This window comes from Pezoporus occidentalis, unplaced genomic scaffold (genome assembly GCF_034315485.1).
Source record: "Pezoporus occidentalis ecotype Australia unplaced genomic scaffold, CSIRO_AGI_Poc_V1 ctg3, whole genome shotgun sequence".
NCBI classification, from domain to species: domain Eukaryota; kingdom Metazoa; phylum Chordata; class Aves; order Psittaciformes; family Psittacidae; genus Pezoporus; species Pezoporus occidentalis.
Genome location: NW_026914940.1, coordinates 16902388 through 16921474, shown reverse-complemented (window position 1 = coordinate 16921474; position 19087 = coordinate 16902388). Strand labels below are relative to the sequence as shown.

Below are 19087 nucleotides of genomic sequence, written 5' to 3'. Positions count from 1 at the left end.
CTAGCAGTGAAATTCATAAAAATGGTTAAATATAAAAACATAGATGAAATATCAAAGATTAACACCCTAATGCTTAATATGCAAGTTTGTATTAGCACTGCATAAATACTTCAACTGAATTAATTCAGTTCTACTTAAGAATAAGTACCTATTTCTATTTATTATCATATATTCAAAGCACTTTAAAGCTCACATGCTCATCTTACTGCCATGAAATTTGGGATGCCACACAGGCAGAACTCCAAATCTCAGGTCATTTGAGACAAGGATTCCTGAAATCAGTTCCTGGAAAACAAACAAAAAATTCAACAGCCTTTTTACACTAATCTTCCATATACTATCACTGCATTTTCCACACAGTTGTGAATAAAATCAGAAATCATGATGACAGTGTTCCTAAACATGTGACATTTATTTCAGCTACTGTACTTTGCTCACTCTCACTCTGAGGAAATTGAAACTCTTCACTCAGTGACAAATATTAATTTAATGACACACAAACTACCAAGTTCTTCATTATGTTCCTCAGACTTCTAATCTGCTCACAATGTGCTGGAAAGCACAAGTCCTTGGCCTTCTAACACAGTATTAACTTATCTCTTGCAGTAATTTGAAAAAGCCATGGCCTACACACCACCCACTGCTTCTACAACTCAACCCATTATTCCTGCATAACATAAAACTCAAGTTGTGAAAGGATGCCCTCAGTTTCATGCATACATATTAGACAAGAAACACAAAGTTCAGGTACAGAACATCCCTGTATTGTGAAAAAACTGCCTTGGAGTAAGAAAAAAACAGCAAGGATATAGCGCCAGCTGTACGGCCTAAGAACAGGCTGAAATATAGATAAAACATTGAGAAAACAGGTATCTGGGCCTCTGTGCTGTGGGAATTGGAGAATGGCACACATACCAATCTTCTGTCACACAGGTTACTGAAGCTATTACATAAAATATCTGAATAGACAAGAACTGGTTAGATGCATTTCTCCATTAGCGACTCCATCATTCAAGAAGTTCAATAAGAATCTGTAAACCTCACTACTGAGAACAGCTGCACAACTGACTACCCAAGAACCACAGAGCTTATCTAACCACAGGCAGAGTACCAAATAAAGGGCAAACTAAGAGGCTGTACCGACACCACACTAACTGCTGTCATCTTAGACACAGCTGTAATACACTCCTAACACACATTCACTAACTCGTATTTGGACTGTCTTTTGAAAGGGGACACCTAAATTAGTCTTACAGTAAAAAATGTCAAAGCACATAACAAAAATGTTACTCTTTTTGAATTTTCCAGTCCTATGACAGATGCACACAGTATCACCTCACGTTCATTCACTCCTGCAATATACAGTTCACATACTGCTTCACATTCTGCCACAATTCACCATGGCAAACACACCTTTCTGATCCACTACTAATACCATGTATTTAACACAAACCAAAGTAAAAAGTAACAGCTAGCTCTGTAGACAGGCACATAAATCAGCAGACATACAGAGGTAGAGATCAGTCCACCCGAATTGTGTATTACTGTCTCAGAAAAGTAATTCATCCACCAACAAAGCCCATACCTTTATTTAGGTCTTTTTGTAGGTGGATGAGAGATTTCAGGGGGCATGGCTAAGGTCGTAAGCACATTTCCAACATCACTTTGTGCTAACATTCTTCTCAGCAAATTAGCCCATTAATGGCCCAGTACCTCAAATGTTACTCATAACACTTAGCAGAAAAAGCAGAGCACGGAATAAACAACCCTTAGATCCTCATCTGAACGGCTGGCAGAGCAAGAAAGTAAAAACAGTAACTGCTGAGGTCTGTAAGAGATACTGATTTTATACATACTTCTATAAATCACCTGCAATCCATCACCCTCACATGTACCCTGCCATTATGAACACTACTGCCTATGTACAAGGCAAAGCCAGATTTATCACACGGATTTCCTTACTCATTTAGAAACTCAGTTCAAACTCACAGGGGCAGGCCATTGTAATGCAGTCGTGTGACAACAGCCTGAGACCTTGGTCCACCACGGAGCTGGGTGAACACGGGGGGACGACACCAAAGACAACGGTGCAGCCAATTCTAACGAGAGAAACCAAGAGGAAACGCCAGGTATACCAACCACCGGCTGTTCCGACCCAGAACAGGCGCGTAGGCCGCCCGGTACAGAGCGCCGGGCTGCCCCCAGCTCAGGGCACGCCTGCAACGAGGGCCGCTGGGCCTCTCAGCGGAGCACTGCAGGAGGACCCCCCAGGCCACAGGGCGAAGGGGAGGCCGGCGGTCTCACCCGCCCATCCGCGCCGTGCCGCACCTCCCCAGTCCTCACCCGCGTCGAGCTCCAGCTGGTAGCAGGCCAGCGGCTCTAGGGACAGCTTGTAACCCTCGAACTTGGGGTCCAGGAGCAGGCGCTTGGCCTGCAAAGAGCAGTGAGACGCCATGCCGCGACACCAAGAACAGCTCGGCGAACACGCGGGAGCCGCCGCGCAGCACCACTGGGCCGGGACCGGGGGGCATGCCGGGAGCTGTAGTCCTCCGCCGCACTTCCTGTCGGCTCCCGAGAGCGAGGTGCTCCACCTCCTGCCGCCGGGGCCTGGCTCTGCCGAGCTGCGGAGGGGTGAGCCGGTGGCGACGGACTGTGGCCTGCTGGGGCCTTGCCCCGTGCTCGCAGTTCCGACTCGGCCGCGGGGGGAACCCCGGCGGGCGAGAGAGGCGCGGAGTGGGGGAAGGGAGAGGGGTGAGGAAGGACGGGATGCGGGGAGGCCGCGCCCGCTTCAGCGGCTCGGTTAGCTACCGGCGCCCCAGAGCTGGGCAGCCCGGCCCGGCGGGTGCTGTTCTGGTGCTGATTCCGGGGCTCCCTCGGTCGTTAGCAGTGGGGATGGGTCGTTAGCAGCGGGTGTGGTGCTGCCTGTAACTGTGCGAGCGACTTTCCTTTTGTTGTGTTAGTGACACGGATGGTGGTCAGCCCCTCTTCTGCTCCCAGTCGTTTGTGAAAAACCGGGACTTCCAACATGAACAAAGATGCCCAGATGAGAGCAACCATTAACCAAAAGCTAATAGAAACAGGAGAGCGAGAACGGTAAGCAGACTTCTGTTTCCTTGCCACCATGAAGCTAAAAATACCATCGAACACGAGACACTCCTAGAAGTAAAGATTAAGTAAACTTAACGCTAAATCCTGCAAATACCTGCATGTGAAAGCCGTATGTATTATGTAAAGCTGTATTAAAAATCTCTTATTTTTGTCTTTTGAGCAGTTTTATGTTAGTTTTTCACTTGAAAAGGGGAGATAGGAAAATAAAGGAGGGGGTGGTTGGCTTATGAACTCTTAAACTTATTCTTAAATTCGTACTCTTAGTTTTTTCTTACTCTGGCACTTTTTCACAGTATCACAGTATGCTAGAGATTGGAAGGGACCTCAAAAGATCATCTAGTCCAATCCCCCTGCCGGAGCAGGAACACCTAGATAATGTTACACAGGAATGTGTCCAGGCGGGTTTTGAATGTCTCCAGGGAAGGAGACTCCACAACCTCCCTGGGCAGCCTGTTCCAGTGTTCCGTCACCCTCACTGAGAAGAAGTTTCTTCTCAAGTTTAAGTGGAACCTCTTGTGTTCTAGTTTGTACCCATTACCCCTTGTCCTATCATTGTTTGCCACTGAGTAGAGCCTGGCTCCATCCTTGTGACACTCCCCCTTTATATATTTATATACACTAATAAGGTCACCCCTCAGTCTCCTCTTCTCTAAACTATAGAGACCCATCTCCCTCAGTCTTTCCTCATAAGGGAGATGCTCCACTCCCTTAATCATCTTAGTTGCCCTGCGCTGGACTCTCTCCAGGAGGTCCCTGTCCTTCTTGAACTGAGGGGCCCAGAACTGGACACAATATTCCAGATGCGGTCTTACCAGGACAGAGGAGAGGGGAAGGAGGACCTCTCTCGACCTACTAACCACCCCCTTTCTAATACACCCCAGGATGCCCTTGGCCTTCTTGGCCACAAGGGCACAGTGTTGGCTCATGGTCATCCTGTCGTCCACTAGGACCCCCAGGTCCCTCTCCCCTACACTGCTCTCTAACAGGTCGTTCCCCAACCTATACTGGAACCTGGGGTTGTTCCTGCCCAGATGCAGGACTCTACACTTTCCCTTGTTATATTTCATCAAGTTATTCCCTGCCCAACTCTCCAGCCTGTCCAGGTCTCGCTGGGTGGCAGGACAGCCTTCTGGCATGTCAGCCACTCCTCCCAGCTTAGTGTCATCAGCAAACTTGCTGATAGTACACTCAATTCCCTCATCTAAATCGTTGATGAATATATTAAATAATACTGGTCCCAGTACTGACCCTTGAGGCACTCCACTACTTACAAGCCTCCAACTAGACTCCGCCCCATAGACTACCACTCTCTGGCTTCTCTCCTTCAGCCAGTTCACAGTCCACCTCACTACCTGATCATCCAGTCCACACTTCCTCAATTTAGCTGTGAGGATGCTGTGGGAGACTGTGTCAAATGCTTTGCTGAAGTCAAGGTAGACCACATCCACCGCTCTGCCATCATCCATCCACCGTGTTATTTCCTCATAAAAGGCTAAGAGATTGGTCAAGCATGATTTTCCCCTGGTGAAGCCATGTTGACTGCCTCTCATAACCCTCTTATCCTTGATATGCCTTAAGATGGCACCAAGGATGAGGTGTTCCATCACTTTCCCAGGGATGGAGGTGAGGCTGACCGGTCTACAGTTACCCGGGTCCTCCTTCTTGCCCTTTTTGAAGACTGGAGTGACATTTGCTTTCCTCCAGTCCTCAGGCACCTCTCCCGTTTCCCAAGACTTGGTAAAGATGATGGAGAGTGGTCTAGCAATGACTTCCGCCAGTTCCCTCAGCACCCGCAGGTGCATCCCATCTGGACCCATGGATTTATGGATGTCCAGACTGCTCAACTGGTCTCTAACCCATTCCTCATCAACTAAGGCAAACTGCTCCGTTGACCTGACTTCATCTAAGGTCTCAGGGGTAGAGGGCTCTTCAGGACTGCCTGCAGCAGAGTAGACAGAGACAAAGAAGGCATTCAGTAACTCTGTCATCTCTGTATCTTCTGTCACCAGGGCACCCATCCCGTTCATCAGTGGGCCTACATTGCCTCTGATGTTAGTTTTATCTGCCATGTATTGGAAAAGCTCTTTTTGCTGTCCTTGACCCTTCTTGCCAGGTTTAATTCTAAGGAGGCCTTAGTCATCCTAGCTGCCTTCCTACATCCTCTAGCAGCAGCCTTATATTCCTCCCAAGTGGCCAGCCCCTCCTTCCATGACCTGTAAACTCTCCTCTTCCACTTGAGCATACCCAGCAATTCCCTATTTAGCCACGCAGGTCTCCTGGCCCTCTTCCTTGACTTCCTACGTGTCGGGATGCTCTGATCTTGAGCTCCGAAAAAGCAATCCTTGAATGCCAACCAACTATCTTGGCCCCTTTACCTTCAAACAGCCTTGCCTTCAAACAGCTTTTTTGTTTTAAAGCTCTTGGTTCTTATAAAAATCACCATTAAATGCACTTGTTGCAGTCAAATCTTGTTATTTCCTGATAATGAGACAAAGCTTCCCTGTTTGATTTTCTCCTGTGTACTTGTCTCTTGTTAGGGAAATAAATATGCAACGGAACACATAAAACAGAACTTGTGCAAGTCATTCTAGGGATCCCAATAAAGGTAGACAAGTGAATTATGCAGTGTGGTGTGGCAGCTAGGTTTTGGCCTTTTCTGTCTCTTAAGCCTGTTTTATTTGCATTATAGTTACATATCATTAGCAAACTTATAAATAGTTTGGGTTGGAAGGGACCTTCAAAGCTCATCCAGTCCAGCCCTCCTGCAATGAGCAGGGGCATCTTTAAATAATCAGGTTGTCCAGAATCACATCCAGCCTGGCCTTGAATGTCTCTGTGGATGGCACATCCACCACCTCTCTGGGAAACCTGTGCCAGTATTTTAACACCTTCCTTGTAAAAACTTCTGTCACACATCCAGCCTGAATCTCCCTCTTTTAGTTTAAAACCAACACCCCTCGTCCTATCACAATATCTCCTGTTAAAATGTCTCTCCCCAGCTTTCCTATAGGCCCCTTTAAAGAACTGAAAGGCCACAATAGGGTCTCCCTGAATCTTCTCCAGGCTGAACAACCCCAAATCTCTTGGCCTTTCCTCATATGAGAGGTGCTCTGTCCCTCTGATCATTTCTGTGGACTTTCTCTGGACCCTCTCCAACAGGTTCATGTCTTTCCTGTGCTAAGAACTACAGAGCTGCACACAGTACTCTGTGTGGTGTCTCAGCAGAGTAGAAGGGGGAGAATCATCTCCCTTGACCTGCTGGCCATGCATCCTCATCATCATTTCACTATACTCATAACACCATGCACCAAAAGCTCCATTTCCTTTATTTCTCAAGGCCTGTATGAGAAGGAGTCTTCTCCCTAGGTCATCGCATAGCCCTGTGCCCAGTGTAACCTTTCACAGACATGGTGTCTGCACTGTGCTCCTTTCCTGGTTGTGACCATCCCATTGGAGATTGCACAGAGCTTCAGCAGAGCAAACAATTTCTTGAAATGGTATTGGGAACTATTTTAGTCTAACAGTGAGAAGAGTTTTGTCAGGACATCAGAAGCTGTATTATAAGCAAGTTTTATCAGAGCCTTTCTATGATCAGTACTAATTTTCACTTTCTTAGCTAGCTTTCAGTATTCTTTATTGATATATGGAGTAGATGTATCATTGCAGCAGATTGTTGTAAGTCTTGTCCATTTTAACGCCTGAATCCTTTTCGCTTATGCTTATAATTGCCAACCACATTAGGAAGATACACGGTCCCTTTGTCTTCACCCAACATGAGGTAAAGCATAACTGGGAAGAGAAACCTGCTGTTGAAAACAGTTGTATGGAATTCTTCTTTTAGAAGGGAAGAGGGAAGGTTTCCTTTGAAGGCCTGTTTTTAGGTGAAATATTTTAACTTTTAAAGTTAGCATACGTATGCTAACAGAGTAGACCTGAGCAGTTCAAGTGACGCAAGGGCTTCTGCCTCTTTTCTGTGGCTGCAGCATCAATGCTGCCTGAAAGAAATACTGTGAAATTAGCTTCTGAGCAGCCAACTCCTCTCAGTCCAACATGGTAAACTGAAATTAATATTCAGGTTAGGGTTCACATGCTGTTCAGCTGTTTCTGCTGGGAGTTCTGTTGTGGGCAGGAATTGTAGACTTAATTGTCATCCTGAAACATAGTTAAGCTGTCAGCAATGTTTGCTGTTCCTAACAGGTTTCTATATTGTCTTAACAGCCTTAAAGAGTTGCTTAGAGCCAAATTAATCGAATGCGGCTGGAAGGATCAGCTGAAGGCACATTGCAAAGGTAACAGGGGTCAAATAACTAATATCCTTTGTAATCAGCTGAGGTTCTGGCCAAGTAAAAGTCCCAGATGAAGGCTTTGCTGTGTAACACTCAATTTAAATAAGACATGGGCAAGAGGAAGGTATCCCTGGCAATTGGTTTTGTATGCAAAAAAGCAGCTTGCCATCTTGGACACTTCTTTTCTGATCTGAACCTTCTTAAGTGCAGGAGGAAAATTCTTGGAATTGATTCCCTACATATTCATGATGATAGAGCTTTTTGTTTTGAGAAAGATGACTTCCTTACCACTGGAGAACAAAAAACAAGATAGAAGAAGATGGAGCAAATACAGTGATATGCAACTTAACAGCTTGAAAGAACTCTGCACATGGGAGACGAAGTACATTTTTACTCTTTCAAAGTACAGTTCTTGAAAGTAAGATCATCTACTTAGATGAGAGAAAAGAAGCTGATGAACCTCTAGATACCTGAATCTTTAGTTCTGAGTTAAGTTTTGAGCATTGCTACAATTTACTGGCTTGTAAATTATATGAGATTTACAAATAGTATTTCAGCAACCAGGAATACTACCACATGATGAAATTTCCTTAAAGCAAATAACAAATCCCTGGAGTTTTTGCTTTAGTTCTGATTTGGTCTATTGTGCCCAGCTACTGAATATTCCATCACAAGGCTTTTCCTTTTATAGGGCTGAGTGTGTTAAATTGTTTTCATAGGTGGATTTGCAGAAAAGGCTGAAATGATCCATGCTGGCAGTTGTCTGCCTGATACCACTGCCAGAAGTATTTCAGTAGTACAGGTAGTGGAAGGGATGTTTATCTGCCTTCTCAACTTTATATACTCTGCTATAGGAAAGCTATGTAAAATGTTTGGTTTATATTGGTACTTTGAACTATAACTGCGAGCAGAAGTTTGTTTGTCCGTGTTAAGGGCCTAACAGCCTCCAAAGGAAAGGACAGAGAGGAATTGGGAAGGGGTGGGAGGGGGGGTCTGTTGTTGTTATTGTTGGGCTGGGGGTTTTTGGGTGGTTTTTGGTAGTTCATTCTAGAGCTTCTTGACATTGTGGGTTAAAGCCAATGTTGAGCAATCCAGGATTATCTTCAACAGGAAATTCAACCAAGAAAAACAGTTTACTAATAGTTCATGTGATGTCAGTTCAGAAAATGGATTTAGTGTCTTGAACAATCAGTCCTATGGATACAGTTAAAAACATTCACATTTCCACAAAAAAAAAATCAGGTTTATGCTGCTGATTGGAAGTTTCTTCTCAGCATTGACTTTGCATCTTTAGGTCTTCACGGTACTATAAGTAGGCAGTTGTTTAAATGCTGGTATGCGTTAATCATACAGCATATCTTAATCTGTCTTTTGCTGTAGATGCATATCTTCTTTCAGAGATGCTTTTTTACTTTGTTGAAATATAGAGGTGTTATTTAAACCAATTAGGAGGAGTAGTGAGCGTTTAGTGTCTCTGTGTTCTCTCTTGCTGTATGTTACAAAGTCTTTTTCCAACTGCATCTCTTTCTCCCTATCATGTAAATAACATGTTTGAAGAGATAAGTGCTACAATACTCAAGCAATACAGACACCTGGTAATGCTCAGATAAGCTTAAACTGTGTTGTGTTGGATTCTAAAACATGAGCTGATCAAGATGCATCAGTAATTCCAAGTTCGAATTGTTAAACCCATGGTATGAATGAGAGGCTAAATCCACTGTGCAATGCAGTAGGCACTGAGTTACATTTAGGTCACGTGCTACTTTATATCCTCTGATGACCTACGTTTGCAGGTTTTGTCTCTTAATCTTTGGCATAGGTTTTGTCTTCTAATTAATGTGCTAAAAGACTTAAAAATATCATTCTTGGTCTTCCCCAGATGTTATTAAAGAAAAAGGATTAGAGCATGTTACTGTTGACGATTTGGTGGCAGAAATCACTCCCAAAGGCAGAGGTAAGAAAATGTAAACATGGATGTGTTAGGACATACAGATATGCCATTCTAAATGGGAAAAATATAGATGTGCTATATAAGAATCAAGTAGCTTCAGTTACTTTCAGGTATTAACAGAATTGCAAGAACAAAAAAAAAAATAGCTGTTGTGAAAGGTCGGTATTAGCGTATTTTTCCATGTTGTCCTGTTTTTTTACTTCTTGCTTTCTTATTTGTGTTTCAGCCTTGGTACCAGACAGTGTAAAGAAAGAACTCTTGCAAAGAATAAGAACCTTCCTTGCCCAGCATGCCAGTCTTTAACTTTGGCATTCACCTAGTATAGTGTTTCTGTATTAAGTCAGTCATGTAAGGATTGGAATGCAGTTTACATACTTAAGGATGACGAGCTGAAGTTCCTTTGCACTGCATTGATTTCTTAAACTTGGTGTTATTTTAATAAAAAAAATTGTGGATTTGTGGTTCTAAGGCTCTTCTCTGTGTCAGTGCACAGTGATACAGCATCACCTGTTCCTGGTTTTAATAAGCCATAATTTTATATGGTTGTGCAGAATTGCTCAAATTTAAAAGAAAAGAAGTGAGGTCAATAAGCGTATGAGGTAGAAATACAGAAGGGAGAAAGAAGTCTGTGGAAAATGGGATACGACATACTACTGAGCGTATCCTTTCTAATTTTCCCTGAGTAAGTAGCTGGACGGCATGAAGAAGTTAAGACTACATGAAAAAGTTGGTGGCATTCCTCCCAGTACTTCTTTGCTTTAGAGTGAGTGGTTTGAAGTCCACGATTTGTGTTGTAAGTAAGTATTCACACAGTAATTCATAAGAGGTTGAATTTTTCAAAGACAATTGTATCTCTTCACATTTACTTCAATTAGAGAGTCACTATTCTGATCCACAACTACTGTTTTCTAGCTTTGCCTGTGTTATTGGTAATTAAAAATTATGTTGATCTTTAGGGCCTTTTGAAATTTAATACAATCATTTGCCAACATTAAGTCTCTTTAAATTCTTTTATCGGTATCTGCAACATCAGCCAGCTCTATAAATGGCTGCAAAAATAAAGCTGATGAATAGAGAGAATTGGGAAAGGGGCTTTGAAGTGAGAACATTCAATTTTTGCCAGCTTCAATTTGAGGCCTCTGACAGATGATGAAGTGGAGGAGAAGCATGAGCAAAAACTGAGCAATTAGACACTGTCGTTACTTGGCCACTGTGAAAAGTTAATTGACTCAGTGTAAATCTCTATGCTCCTAATTACAAGAATACTCTCAAAACTGTCACTTAGAGTGGGGCTCAGGAAGTCGTGCCTGCTCCCATGGATTTGTGGATTTCATTCCTCAGTCATTGCTGCAAGCACTTCCCAAGGATCCTTCTGGGGGAACCAGTACCTCACGCATGGGGTGTACAATGCCTGTGCCTCCTGGTTCCTTGGCTGTGGATGAGGAAAATAATGTGCTCTGGTTCATAGCAAAGTGCTGGGTGCTCACTGGAAGGCAGGCTGTGGATGGGCTGAGCTCCCCCCTGCACAGGGATGGGACAGAACAGCAGTGCAGGGCTGTTGGTGCCAGGCTGCGAGTGTTCAGTTATTGTGTCTGCTCAGTCTGAGCTGGGCAACAGATGTGAGAGAAGAGTCCAGCAACAGCCGAAGGTGGTTATTGTTCCTCTGGCACTAGACAAAAGTCAGTCCAAACTGGGCAATACTGACTGTCAGTGAGTGGGACAAGACATAATCAGTCATGAACACCTTTTGTCTACACAAGACCAAGTTCCTGCTGAGACTGGAGCATGGAAGGAGCCAGAACTGGGATCTGTTGCAGGACAGATGCCCCTTCTGAGAACCTGTGCTGTGCTGTTTTAAAACTATCTTCCTGCCAGGTTGAGTGCATTTGCTGTATGTCATTGTCTTTGCTAAATAAAGGTGGATGTCAGAAAGAAGAAAATTCTTTCTTCCACTTAAAAATTCATTGTACTTTTAAAATGCTTATTTGCATTAATCCCATCCAGCAACTGAGCCCCGCACAGCCACTCACTCGCTCCCCTCGGTGAGATGTGGGAGAGAACCAGAAAGTTGAAAGTGAGAAACTCATGGGTTGATATAAAGGCAGTTTAACAGGTAAAGCACAAGCCCTACAATGCAAGCAAAGCAAAGCAAGGAATTCACTCACCGCTTCCCATGGGCAGGTAGGTGTTCAGCCATCTCCAGCAAAGCAGGGCTTCATCACGTGTAACAGTTACTTGGAAAGACATCATTCTGAACTTCCCCCCCGCCTCCTTCCCCCAGCTTTTCCTGCCGAGGATGACGCCATACAGTGTGGGATATCCCCTGGGTCAGCTGGGGTCAGCTGTCCCAGCTGTGTCCTCTCCCAACTCTATGTGCACCCATAGCCTACTTACTGGTGGGGTGGGGAGCAGAAAAGGTCTTGACTCTGTTAAGCACTGCTCAGCAGTAACTAAAGCGTCTCTGCATTATCAACACTGTTCTCAGCACAAATCTAAAACATACTAGCTTCTGTGGGAAAAAACCAACCATACCCCAGTCAACATCAGCACAGTATGTTAATTCAAAGTTTGACTTCTGCAACTTCATTTGCAATGGGTGTGTTCTGTTTGAATTGCATATATGTATATTTATTCTTAGGTCTTCATTCTATAATCAATTTACCCAATGCTAGTAACTGATGGAATACAGAATGTTTCTTCACACAATGTAGCAGAATATACGCTAGCTGAGCATATGTTTAATATTTGGCAAGGCTGCAAAATATCTTCTGTATCCTTACTCTTTTAGTCTTAGTGGTCTTTAATGATGTTCTTGGACACCTTGTACATGACTAAAAGTCTTTGCTTGTTGAAAGGCTGCAGTGTCATGGGCATACAGTAACTTGCTCCAGAGCTTCCACTTGATTTCTTTCATTGTGGTGGGAGAGGGCCAGACTTGAGGTATTCAGACACAGAAATGCGGAAGGCTTGTTGCCTGATTAGTAAACATTTGAGATTCCATCTAGAACATGACAGATGAAGTGCAGTTGCTGTAAGTGAAGTGTAGTTCTCCCCTGTGGGCAGCTCATGCTTGTCGCAGAATAAAGACCAAATGCTGTATGAATTTGCAGAAAGTTGTGGTGACCAATATGAAGTTAAAGGTTTGACAAATAGGTCTTTCACATGCTTACAAAAATAAGTTGTGAAGTTATGCCCAGACTGGCTTAAAATGCAAAAGCATAAAGAGACCCTGAAGGAACAGCAGAGTGACTGCGTTCCAGACACACAGCAGTGGCTCCTCTCCTAGGGTAACACAGGCTGCCCACTGATGTGAACATCCCAACACCACATGTTCCCACAGTTAACCACACCAGTGCAGCCCCCACTCAGAAGCTAGGCAAAAAGAATGTTTGACAACATGCAGATCCAAATTACACTGGTGTGGACTGGTAAGAGGCATCTTGATGGATCTTCTAAGACTAAAGTTAGATTTGGGGTGATATCAGAAATGGGAGATGGTTTCTAGAGGAATAAGTAAGTCCCCTTAGTGGCCTCATATTTTTGTTTTAACTGCAGATTTTATTCTCAGATGGACAGGGTAGCATTGTTTTGCAAACTGTTCTCTGAACAACTTCAGTTTCTACACATTTGGCTGAGTATTGAAAACAGTCATTAACATTCAGGATTCAGCCAGCACATTATTGTCCTGTTGAGGTTCTTTTCACACACTGAAATATATGATTATCTGTGCTGTTAAAGGTTCCATAGCTACAGCATGTACAGACACAGATAGATGCATTAACTACTTCTTCAAACTTTCAGCATTTTCAATGTCATGAAATACACCCATTCCTTACGAAAGCAGACAGCACCCAGAACTAGATAGCCAAGAAGAGACAGTTTAGGACTGATATGAATTACCTCAGCTGTGGGCAACTACTTCTTTTAGATGGTAGCCCTACATACACACTCTAGCAGCTGATTCAGCTTTTTCTTTTTGTAAACAAGCCTGTAAAAAATAGAATCTGTTTGTAAATTGATATTAAAATAATGGGTCAGTTAACAGCTGGGGTAAATTGGTATAGCTCTGGATGTGCACTAATCCAAACTGTATGTGACAGTGAATTGAATAGTCCTACTGCTGTCAATGAAAGACCAACAAAAAGAAGTTAGCTTAGCCTCCCCGTTTAGTCAGGCAGTGAGGTGTCTGAAATACACAATGAACTGGAACTGGTTAGATTCTAGTTTGTTTGATAACTATTTCCCCAGGAATACTTCTCCACGTTGACACAGTCCAGTCAAAAAACGTTATAATAACATCATCAAGAAATTCTGCTGGGATGTCAAACTTACACTCACATTTTAGATAGTTTTTCAATTGTTTGGGGGGGGCTGTGGGGAGTGGTTGGTGTTTTGTTTGTTTGGTTGTTGTTTGGGTTGGGTTTTTTTTCCTATTCTATTTTTCCCCATTCTTCTTCATCCTTGTTTACTGCCACAGTATTTCAGAACAGGCCTTTATCACTTGGAGAACAAGCGTCTGAAGTCTGTTGTAATCCAGCAATAGTCTGTCAGTGATATTAAAAAGTTACTGATGGCTCTCAGAGCTTCTGTCTGGAAGGTCCGTTGGGGTGACAGCTCTGCACTACCTAGCCCATGTCCTCATCTTTTAGTTCACATAATGGAATATGTTTGATTTTACTTGATCATGTGTCATGGTTTAAATAAAGTCAGCCATAAATTATGCAGTCGCTCTCTCACTCCCCTCCCCCCCCCCCCTTCTTTCCCCCCACTCCCAGAGGGATGGGGAGGAGAATCAAAAAAAATGTAATACCCACAGGTTGAGATAAGAACAGTTTAGTTACTAAGGTATAACACAAATCACTGCTGCTACCACCAATAATAATAATAATGAAAAAGGAAATAACAAGGGAAGAGAATACAATACCACCCGCCGACCGATAATACCCAGCCCGATCGAGCACCAACAGATACGTAGTTCTGCCCCACGGTGAAATAGCCCTTCCGGGTAACTCCCAGTTACATCCCGGCATGACATGCTGTGCTATGGAATACCTCTTTGGCTAGTTTGGGTCAGGTGTCCTGTCTCTGCTTCCTCCCGGCTTCCCCTCTTCTCTGGCAGAGCGTGAGCCTCACAAAGTCCTTTGTCAGACTAAACATTTGAGCAGTAACTGAAAACATCGGTGTTATCAGCGCTGTCCCCAGGCCAAAAGTCAAAAACACAGCGCTGCACAAGCTACTAAGAAAGAGAAAAAATGACTGCTACTGCTAAACCCAGGACATTGTGGCACCTTGATAGTTTGGCTTTAACTTACTTAGTGATTGAGCTTTTATGGGAGCAATGGAAAATATCCAATGCTTTTACCTGCTGGCTTTCTTTAAATTTCTAAATATTTGCAATTGAAATCAGAATTGTATTCTACTTGGCCTGTTTTTCTCAAGCTATTAATTTTTAAAAGAAACAGCTGTGGCTGCAGAGCCAAATTTGTAATGGCTGGAGCCCAAAATGAGGAAAAATGAATTCCTCATAAAAAATGTATACTTAACCACTTTAGTGTAATGAATTAGTTAATTAGCATTCTGCTTGGAATGAGAAAAAGCCTAATCCCACTTTAGTGTATCTCCCATTTATGACGATGCTTTCCACCTGAACAGTATTATTCTTAAATGCTTACCTTAAAACTAGTGAAGTAGTTAGAAGTAGAGCATAAAAAATACCCCCTCAGAAATTCATGCTGATTTCTGTTAGTTGGAGTTGCTAGGAAAGCAGTTATCCATTCTTTCAGTCGTTGATCCTGAGCTAACATACTGAGTTGCTGCTGCTAAAATCTGCATCTGGCAGCCTGCAGGTGAACACTGACAAGGGCAGAGCAACTTGGCCTCTCTTGTCGGCTGGCTCCCAACAACAGCCTAGGTACAAAGTCAGCACTGCATTGAGTTTTTACATCTGGTGCAGAGGGCAAAAGCAATATTTAATTTCCTGGAAGCAATGACACTTACTAAAAGGAAAGTTGATAGAAGATATGGGTTGTGATGCGTCAGAACCTCCTCAGGGAGAAAACAGGAAACATAGGGCACTTTAACAGAGAAAGGCGCAGAATCATAGAATGATTGGGGTTGGAAAGCACCTTAAAGCTCATCCAGTTCCAACCCCCTGCCATGTGCAGGGACATCTTCCTCAAGACCAGGTTGCTCAAAGCTCCATCCAACCTGGCACTGAAAAAAAAGCTTCAAGAGGAAAAGGGACATAAAGAGCAGACAAAAATAGAAGTCAGACAAATTCAAATTTAAAACAAGATGACACTTGTAAAAGCACAGCTGCTTAATCACTGGAACAAGCTATGAAGAAATATGGTGGATCCTTCAACACTTTCCTGAGTACAAGATGCCTTTCTGGAAGAGCTGCATTATTTGCCTATGAGTGTTCCCTAGAGCTGGCAGCAGCAGCTCAGTTTCTTCCAGCTGAGAAAGGTAAAACCATGATAAATACTCCACGTTTATACTTCTGCTCGCTTGTGAAAGAAAGAGAGGCATCCCCCAGAATGTAAGGTCCAGAGCAGCTTGCTGATTTGTAAAAGTCCTCTGCTAACTCCTGTTCCAGAAAAGCTCAGCAGCATCTCAAATGCTATTTTCTAACACTTTCCAAGGTGAACCTTCTAGTGAACTTGCCATAGAGAGAAATGCTGCTTCAAGCAGTAGCTGTTAGCCCCAGTACAGGTATAACTGGCTGGAATGCAGTTCCTTAGAATCGATGACAGTAGTTACAGCAGCAGTTAAGAATGACAAAAATCTTTTCTTTGTAACTTGCACTGAAAAATGTGCCTGTCTAGCTAATCTGTTAACTTTTCCATGTGCATTTCACTGAGATAAGTTTCTGCCCAAATCCCAGATCCGTTTGGTAATACTTGAGTAGTTCAGATTAAATTTCAAAATACCCATTGATATATTTTTTGCAAGGAGAAGTGTTTCATCAAATAGTCAATGGGGAGGACTGTTCTTCCTCTGCTGAGTGAAGATTGGAAAGACTACTGTGCTTGGTTTCTGCCTACTGACTGCTGCAATGATAAAGATGACTTAAAATGTTTCCTTGCTACCATGACGTAAAGAGGAAAACTGGATAACAAATTAAATTTATTTCACTTCCTCATTTCCCTTCTTTGACTGCTGTCTCTTCTAAACTGTATATATGAGATTATGCAGTTATATTCAAAACCAGCTGTTGAATTTCCCCCCCACAAAAACTGGGATCTAGATGTCCCGATCCAAATTTTACTGAGACAGTGAAGTTAGTCTGAAGCTGGGATTGATTTTAGTCAGATTTTGGGAGCTCAACACTTCCAACAGCAACTTGGGTTTGGCACATAGGTGCTCAGACAAGAACTTGAGTTTTGAAGTTTTTGAGTTATAATATAGGTCTTTGTTGCTGCATTGATTTGTTTTAAAATGGAGAAAAGGAGTCATGATTAATTTTTTTTTCTATTAGTTTCCCAACTTTGGAATAATTCTTTTAGAAAATTCTTCTAGAAATGAGATTATTAGAATTGGCAAAGAGCATGGAAAAAAGAAATGAAATACACATTTTACCAATAGATAGAAATTCTTCTAACAAATGATGAAGCATGAAGACACATGATTTCATGATTCTCATCCCTCCTCCAACAAACTCCAGATAGAAAATCCTTTGCTTTCCTAAATGCATTTCCAAACAAAAGTTCATGACTATTTCCATGCTATGCACTCTCTCTCCTATTTCCCTAAATGCAAACCATACACATGCACATGCAAGCATATCCATGTAGATAACTATTTTTGTAAAGCAACATGCTAAATACTCAGGTATTTTGAACTCAAAAATTCTAACACTATGCCTAGGATCTGTCTTCTAATAACTTGAACTTAGAGCTTCCAAAAGGATTACTTGGGATGTGTGGGCCGTGCACCTTTTCACAATTTCAAATATATTTTTTTTACATATTATATGCTTACTAAAAGTCAGGTTTTTTATTTTTTCTACAAAGGTCTCTCACCAGGATCACCAGTCTGGAAATTACCTCTACAAGGCATTTCAAGCCTTAACATGCATGAGGGAAGGAATTTAAGGTACACTGGCAGAGGCAGTGGAGAGTAGAGCTTCAGCATGGAAACCTTTTAGAGAGAAAAGAGGCTGTCATGACTCTTGCCTACTTACTTGGGAAAGGGGCAGATTTTCATACATGCTAGGATACACATTTGCCTAAACTTAGGCAAACTCTTAGACAATACTTAGACTTTACCAAAAACAGGTGCTCAGTAATGCTACAAAAGAATGGAAAATATGTCTCTCATCTAGGATTTCAAGACAGTTAACGATGAAATTTCAAAAAGCAGAATATGAATTTGTAGCAGCGGTACAGAAATCTACTTGCAAATTTTATAGTAAAAGCCTGCAATTTTTCTGTGGTTGAAACTGTGAAAACTCTTAACTTTGGCCAGAATCAAACACTTGTCCAGGGTAAAATCTCTTCTGCAAATGTAAAACTCCAGTTACTGCACAATTCAACAGGACTGTAACTCAGGGAAGGCACCCTTAGATAAAAAAGTTATTTGTAGCTTTAACAAGTGACTGAACAGTGAGAGAGCACACGAGCAAATGAAGCACAGATATTGGAGGAATTCATAGAATCATAGAATAGTTAGGGTTGGAAAGGACCTTAAGATCATCAAGTTCCAACCCCCTTGCCATGGGCAGGGACACCTCACACTCAACCTCAAACTAAACCTTACCCAAGGCCTCGTCCAGCCTGGTCTTGAACACTGCCAGGGATGGAGCATTCACAACCTCCCTGGGCAACCTGTTCCAGTGCCTCACCACTATCACAGGAAAGAATTTCTTCCTTATATCCAATCTTTCATATTGAAAGGGAAACTGTATCCTTTTTGTGTTTGGAAATGGACATACTAAATAGAAACACAGATGGCATCTATCCAGTGGCTGTGGAACCATGGAGTGATGGAAACTGCTTTGCATGTAAAGAACTGACACTAGCAAACTTGCAAATTGTCAGGTGATATCACATGTATGTTTAATCCTTAGTATCTGTAAAAGAAAAGCATTAATTAAAAAAAAAATGTAATTCCCTAACAAATTTTATTAGTTTACTGTAGCAGTACTACATGTGCTGTGGCAACGAAATATCTAGGATTTAAGACCATCTCTTTGGCATAAATCAGGTTAAAAACTTAAGAGCTAAGAGTTGATGGCATTTTTTAACCGGGAAGTATTTATCCCTGCAAACATTTATTTTGAAATAATGTTTATATTATTCCCAAATTTGAAGTTGCATAATTATGTTTTCTATGAAAACAGCTATTCTCCATGTGTGGTCTGTCAATTTTCAGATTTTTTTCCCATTAACACATCAGACACACACAGGTCTGCTGTGCAGTCAGGGCGATAGGGTGGGCGAGCCACTCTAGCAGTTTTTGTATTAAGTGTGGGTGTTTATATACATATTTTAAAGCATTTCGTTCTCACTGTGGCATATTCCCTATTGAGTATATAGACTGTAATGCCAAAGCGAGTGTGTTCTTAAAGGAAATGTCTCTGGCTATCTTCACAATCTGATGTCTCTGGCTATATTCACAATCTGATCTCTCCCATTGTGCCATGCTTTTTTGAGTGAATGCAGATGAAGATTATTTTCCAGTTTCTGCTTTAGACAGAACGCTGTCCTGAAAGGTTTAACTCTTTATTACACAAATGGTT

At 42.4% G+C, this 19087-nt stretch overlaps 2 protein-coding genes and 1 long non-coding RNA gene across 7 annotated transcripts in view; 1 reads left to right on the top strand and 2 right to left on the bottom strand.

Moving 5' to 3' along the window:
• NUDCD1 (NudC domain containing 1) overlaps nucleotides 1–2503 on the bottom strand; it is a 35671-nt gene extending 33168 nt beyond the window's left edge. Inside the window, exons 1-2 of one of the 4 annotated variants that reach the window (XM_062627160.1) lie at nucleotides 2344–2461; nucleotides 194–285 (exon numbers count right to left, since the gene is read on the bottom strand). Coding sequence is in view for 1 of the 4 variants with exons in the window: in XM_062627157.1 (XP_062483141.1) it covers nucleotides 2344–2455 (112 nt within the window). In the remaining 3 variants the exon portion in view is untranslated. Of the gene's footprint in view, nucleotides 1–193; nucleotides 286–2343 lie in introns of all 4 variants that reach the window. The other 3 variants (XM_062627157.1, XM_062627161.1, XM_062627159.1) reach the window with 3 other exon arrangements.
• A 109-nt stretch (nucleotides 2504–2612) lies between these two features.
• Nucleotides 2613–9802, top strand: ENY2 (ENY2 transcription and export complex 2 subunit). Of its 2 annotated transcripts, XM_062627166.1 has the most exons (5): nucleotides 2613–2631; nucleotides 2961–3093; nucleotides 7327–7397; nucleotides 9274–9348; nucleotides 9572–9802. In XM_062627166.1, exons 2-5 carry the CDS (start codon nucleotides 3026–3028, stop codon nucleotides 9646–9648), a joined length of 291 nt encoding a protein of 96 aa, XP_062483150.1. In that variant the 5' UTR covers nucleotides 2613–2631; nucleotides 2961–3025; the 3' UTR covers nucleotides 9649–9802. The 2 variants fall into 2 exon arrangements, with proteins under 2 accessions (XP_062483150.1, XP_062483149.1); XM_062627165.1 differs by lacking the exon at nucleotides 2613–2631 and having other exon boundaries at nucleotides 2878–3093.
• Nucleotides 9803–12250: 2448 nt separating this feature from the next.
• LOC134167946 (uncharacterized) lies at nucleotides 12251–15721 on the bottom strand. The gene is made up of 3 exons (XR_009966338.1): nucleotides 15343–15721; nucleotides 13246–13333; nucleotides 12251–12346 (listed from the first exon to the last, which is right to left on the bottom strand). It is a non-coding gene; the product is annotated as an uncharacterized LOC134167946 (long non-coding RNA).
• Between the last annotated feature and the right edge of the window lie 3366 nt (nucleotides 15722–19087).

Excerpts from the sequence above, each read along its gene's own strand:
- ENY2 (XM_062627166.1), top strand. The coding sequence starts at position 3,026 with ATGAACAAAGATGCCCAGATGAGAGCAACCATTAACCAAAAGCTAATA. Across the intron at positions 7,398-9,273 it reads GCTGAAGGCACATTGCAAAG|ATGTTATTAAAGAAAAAGGA; the intron begins GTAACAGGGGTC and ends GGTCTTCCCCAG. Across the intron at positions 9,349-9,571 it reads AATCACTCCCAAAGGCAGAG|CCTTGGTACCAGACAGTGTA; the intron begins GTAAGAAAATGT and ends TTTGTGTTTCAG.